This window comes from Colossoma macropomum, unplaced genomic scaffold (genome assembly GCF_904425465.1).
Source record: "Colossoma macropomum unplaced genomic scaffold, Colossoma_macropomum, whole genome shotgun sequence".
Taxonomy (NCBI): Eukaryota; Metazoa; Chordata; class Actinopteri; order Characiformes; family Serrasalmidae; genus Colossoma; species Colossoma macropomum.
This window is the reverse complement of record NW_023494790.1, coordinates 14,023,360-14,029,359: the sequence shown is the minus strand read 5'-3', so window position 1 is coordinate 14,029,359 and position 6,000 is coordinate 14,023,360. Positions and strand designations below refer to the sequence as shown.

Genomic DNA, 6,000 nt, shown 5'->3' with positions numbered 1-6,000 from the left:
CAAGTTATCCCATTCATTTTTCAACCAGTGAATCGTCTTCTCCTCCTTTGTAATGTCTCTGATATCAGTTAGGCTAACGAACATCAGTCAGATAAGTACCTAACTTTATTTCTTAGCCAACTAAGACCTCCAATGACTGTATTCATTGAACTCGTTGAGCTCATTGAGCTAGTTAGTTCTCTGTCCTTTAGCTAGATGGCTATCAAGCTGACCACTATAGCTAACATTGTAGCTAGCTAAATAACAGCCTCTAACTTGAAGTCAGTTTCAAATGAGTTAGTCAGTCAGCAGTAGTAACTGTGTATTAAATTACTTTTCACTAAAAATATTTCTTACTAAATAGCTTAAAACTCTAAGGATTAAACCTGGCTTCACAGCCAAACCCTCTAAACAAATTCTTTCAATATTTAGTATTAGCCCAACATTTCCATTTATGACAGCTTTCCGTCTTCCATTCTTTTTGTTTCAGTTTTTGAACAAATGTACAGGGATATTTTTCGACAACTCCAAAGTTCAGTCTTAGTAATTGGTTGAATTTTCTGCTTCTCACAAATATTTCTTATATATATTATCTATAATATATTTTAAATATTTATTGTATTTGATCAAATAAAATACATTAAATATTGAAATAATACATATTTAAATATATTTAAAAATTAAATATAATATTAAATTTCAATGTATTTATAATTATATAATTGTATTTCTAACAATAATACTTAATAATACTTATACTAATTTAAAATAATTAAAAATAAAGTACATTTTATTTAAAATCAAATAAAAAAATCTCTAAGTGTTAAACCTGTCCCCTGTAAGCAATTTATTGCTGAGCTTGGCCACATGGGTAAACCATGAATTTTGACTGGTTATCCCAGATTCATCGGCAGTGCTATAAATGATTAAATGTATGTACATAACTCAGTTTTGACAAAAAAGTCAGACAGAACCTTATAATTCTAAGCTCATGATATGGAAATGTATCTAGACCACAAAATGAGAATGTAGCCTGGGAAAGGTTTACATACATTTTATTCTTTTGTAACAAGGCCTCCAACTTGTAAAGAACATTCAACAGTACCACATGTCCATGGTAATACAAATTTATATTGTAACAACAAAGAACATTAGCAAGGAGTAACTGATCTGTGTCGAAGGCACAGATTTCAAAAGAGTCATTCCCAAGGCACTGGCCAACTAAGCAACTTTATTGACATGTACGACAGGGAGAACAAAACATTTGGCAGAAGAATACTGATTAGTGCTTTTGCATATTCCCTTCTTAGCAACAATAACGCTCCAACATGGCTGTCCTGTACGCTAATGTACATGATCATTGTGGAGCAGTTGTTCATTTGACTTTGGCCCAAAATATATATTTAAAAAAAAAAAAGTGCTGGCCCTGGTCACAAGGCCATGTCCAAAATAACAAGACTTCTTTTCCACCCTTTCCTTATGTTCTCCTTAGGGAGAGAAAGAAACAATTCGACAATTGAATTACAGTTTGGTCTCTCACAAATCATACAGATAAAAAAGCACTTGATGCATCCAAAGCACTAATCTAAGAATCGAAGGTATATCAAGACTGCAATATACTGGAATCAGGCAGCCCGTGAACTTGATTGGAACACGACTCTGGCGCTTATGTGCTTTAAGTAGAAAACATATACTATATGGCAAAGTGATCTCTTTGCATAGTCGGTTGATTTGATTTTTCAGTTAATACTGACTGGAGAACTGCACAATACAGGGAGATCCCCCCCCCCTTTCACTTGTACATGAGTCCAAATTTGATATCAAAAAACAAAACAAAACAAAACAAAAAAAATACTATGAACTACTACTAACTGATCATTTGCTGCTGTCTGGAAGTTACCATGACAAACTAGTACACAAAAATATAAAAGACTATAAAACTGCAATATGCACAATACATAACTCAACAGTACCTCTATCACATACGAGGTCATATACAACAATTAAATGCAAATACAAGAATACTATACATGTAAGATTAAGCGATGCATTGCGAGATTACTCCATGAGTGGTTTAGCTACATCTATGTCAAAACACTGTACCTTCGCAAGACAAGATTCAATTCTTTAGTTGCATTTTTGTTTTTTTTTTCTGGAAAGTTGACAGTGCATGGAAAGGCACTTGGTGGTTTCAACCTCGAGAGAATGACTGGCAACATTCACAGCTTTAGATGTGTATAGTGTAACACAACTTGGACAATTGCTTCTCAAATCTCATATGAAAAACCTACTTGCTTCAGCTGATAAAGGACACATAAGAAAATGCAGTACTGTGCAAAAGTCAGAGACCACCCTTGATTTACTGAATTTCCAGTTATTCATTTCCAGCATCAGGACAAAAGTAGAAAACATATTTAATGCAAAATTACACCAAAGCCTCAACAACTAAATATAATTTCTGTTTTCAGTATTTACTTTGTCCACAATTTAACTTTATTACAGCTTGCATTCTTTTAGGGAGACTTGTTTTTACTTTTTCAAAGAAATCTGGGATATTTTTCTACATCTCCAAAGTTCAGTCTTAGAAGTTGTTTTTTTTGTGCTTCTCATGATCCACGTATCCAAACACATTCAATGATGGTCTGGGCTATGGGGTGCACTGTTCTGGCTGTTCTCAGAAACAGCTTCTTGAAAGTTATACATGCTTTCAGGCTCACTGTATAAGTGGTCTTCCCACAGACAGAAACTGTATGGATTTTTTCAGATCTGAAGCAAGAGTGGAGCTTGATTTCCTCCTCTCAAAGATCAAAGACTTAACTGCTGTTTATTACATGGTGGCATTTTCCTTTCACTTTCCCCTCCCTATACAAGTGGATTCTCTTGTATCTGATCTCCTCAGCAATATCTTTCTGAAATACGAATATTTTGTATATAAGGGCCATTTTTACTTGAAATTAAATAAATGAAGCTTGGCCTCCAACTTTTGCACTTTAGGATGGCGTAGTGTTTATGTTTAGTGAAGACTGATTATTAGTAATAATTACGACACTGACAGAATTCTAAAATTTCAGGTAAGGCCTTCAGGTTATTCCAAAGTTGCATAGCTCAAAGAAAGTGGTGAAAGGCAGACAAGGAGGTAGTTAAGACAAAAACAGCTGGACCGCAGACTAAGCCGTGCATTAGTAATGCTCAGAGTTTGGTCAGGCGATTTGCCCAGGCTACACTGAGCTGTACCTCACGTGGGGAGTGAGTGAAGCGCCCGAGTCTGTTTGTTTTTAAGCTCGTGGTTTGTTGGCCAGAAGCATAGAGTCTGAAACTGAGTCTCCGAGTTTGTGTCAGAGGACATCAGTGATGCACCAGTGAGCAAGCCACTATAAAGTACGTCCAAAATAGGCACAGCTACTAACTGCAGCACACTGTGTAAGAGGAACAGGAAACTGCTAAATAAACAATCATAGTAGGTGTGGGTGTTCCAATGCATCGTGGCAAAAGGCTGAGTTGTGATGCAGTCTTTTTTGAAACCTTATCTTCATGATTATCCATGTAAGTGCTATACATGCTCCATGCACATTTATAGGGTAGGCCAGAGAGGAATCGGCCTTCGGGCAAAGAATTTAGTATTCTTAAAGTGCAAAGAATTAGTATGACATAAGCCTAAAACGAGGATATAAATAAAAATCTAAACTTTGAACCACGTACTCCGACAGCTCGTTATATGACAGTGCAGGAGCTCTATAGATCCTTCAATATTACCTTCATTTTCATATGAGTACCATACTGCATAGAGTACCAAATCGTACATAATAATCAACATTTACAAGAGTCCGCTGAACTTACCCTTTAATTCCGTAAGACATTCTCATTTTTGTTTTTTTGGCACTGATTCAGAGAGCAAGGGTTTGGTCCAGTACTGTTTGTAAGGCAAGGGTGTAGGGAATGGCTTTGTGCAGTTAAGGCTGTCCGCGCGTCAGCAATGAGTGGGCAGGTGGCCGCGGACTTTACCAGCGGCCGCTCACGCTGGCGATGTCCGTGTGGAACTGACGCGGCAGGCGCCCGCTGGCTCCTCCCTCCAGAAACGAGGAGCGGATGTTAGGTGGCTCAAAGAGCTTTCTCCGGTTCTTGTTCAGGTCTGTAAAACAGAGCGTAGGTTTCACTAGGCGACAATGCCTTTTTAAGGTTTTTAATCATTTGTCATATTAATTTTAAACACAGTTTAATATACAATGCAGATTTACAGTTTCATTTAAGCATCAGCATTTTTCAGTATCTAGTTTAAAACTCTTTTAAAACTCACAGCTCAGCATAACGGTTCATTTTATGCTCAAAATGCTCTACAGTGACCAAAACATGGCAGAAATGCCTTGCGTTTATACTTGTAGTTTGGTTCCCTTGGTCTGGACCAAAGCAGGAGATGATACACTGTTGCATTTTAGTTCTGGTTTGCATATCATTCACACTAACATACTTAACGTTGAACCAAAAAATGTAAATAAAAGTCATATGAGTAAAAGCTCACAACTGATTGGGCAGATTTCATGACATTTAATGTCCACCGGACTTTCTGAAACATGCTGTTTTCTGTATATCTGGGCTTGTTGTTTTTACTCATTTCTGATTTCATCTGTCTTGTGATATTAGAGCAATAAGCTACTGCATTACCGTGGTTTTGCACGACCCAAAGCAAGGTGAAATCCCTCTAACACAGCCTTCAGTGGGATACGGAGAAACACTGGCACCTTAATACGTTTGGTCCGTTTAGACATCTTTGGTTTGTATTATGTCAGACAAACTGCATAAGAGTTCGTTTTGAAGCAAGTCTGCATATTATGTCCATACCAGAGTTTGGATGGAAGCATTCTTACTTGCTTTAATGAATCGCACTAACAGAGCAATCACACCAGGGTTCGTTTTAATCTAACCAAATCCGCCAAGTCTGAACACACCACAAGACTAGTGTTCTTACAACAAGAATACTCTGGCAATCACAGCCACTTAAGAAACACTGCCAACTCTTGCCATTTATATTAATGAAAGTATTAAAAAACGTCAACATTTTATTAATCATATTTCCAATGCAGCTATTCACATGAAATTTAACTTGATAAAACTACACAGCCAAAGAAACTGTAACATTCCAAGTGGAATGACACAGGAAAAAGTATTGAACTCAGTTAAGAAAAAAAAGCACTAAAGTAGCTGATTGTACTAATTAGTTCTCCTAACTATGCTAATTAGAATCAGCTGGGTTAGTGCATTTTGGTGGTTTAGTGCTTCCACTCTTTAAAAAAGGGGTACCCACCTCAAAACGCAACTATCATTTGTCACCAAGCTGTCACACAAAAACATGTCATGATGGGTACAACCAAAAAACTCTCCCAAGACCTTCGCAACAAGAGCAGCATAGCAATCACACTGGTTCCGATGGATTTCTCATCTCCTGAATGTTCCTATGAGCACCATGGGAGTAATTATCCACAAGTGGAAAGAATATCACTCGACCATCAAATGGCCATGCACAGGAGCTTCTCGCAAAATTTCCAACCGGAAAGTCAGAAATTTGGTCAAGCAGCAGGTTGAGTTGTCACAAAAAAAAAACAACAGGCAATGTACTCCACCATACTCTCCATTTGCGATCACCCTGGAAGACTCCATTACTGAAGAAAAGGCATGCTGAAGCTTCTTTGAAATTTGCAACAGAACATTTGGAGAAGCCTGTAGATTACTGGGAGAATGTAGTGTGGTTACACAAGCCGAAAATACCACACCTGCATATGGCTCTGCATATGACCCAACAGTGAAATTTGGAGGTGGAAGCATTATGGTATGAGGTCGTTTCTCCTTCTCTCATGGTACCAGTGGATTCTAAATGATTGAAGGAAAGATGAATGGAGCCATGCACCAGGGAATTCTTGAGAAGAATCTATTGCCATCCACCCCGATGACAAGGATGACACGTGGTCCTTCCAGCAGGACAACGATCCAAACATAGTCAATCACCAGACTTAACCCAATACAAAATGT

The 6,000-nt window shown here is 37.6% G+C and overlaps 1 protein-coding gene across 1 annotated transcript in view; it reads right to left on the bottom strand.

Moving 5' to 3' along the window:
• Window positions 1-1,017: 1,017 nt before the first annotated feature.
• Window positions 1,018-6,000, bottom strand: part of bicc1b (BicC family RNA binding protein 1b) — a 91,729-nt gene continuing 86,746 nt past the window's right edge. The window contains 1 exon segment of the mRNA XM_036572214.1: window positions 1,018-4,108. Coding sequence (XP_036428107.1) covers window positions 3,978-4,108 — 131 coding nt within the window. The 3' untranslated portion in view covers window positions 1,018-3,977.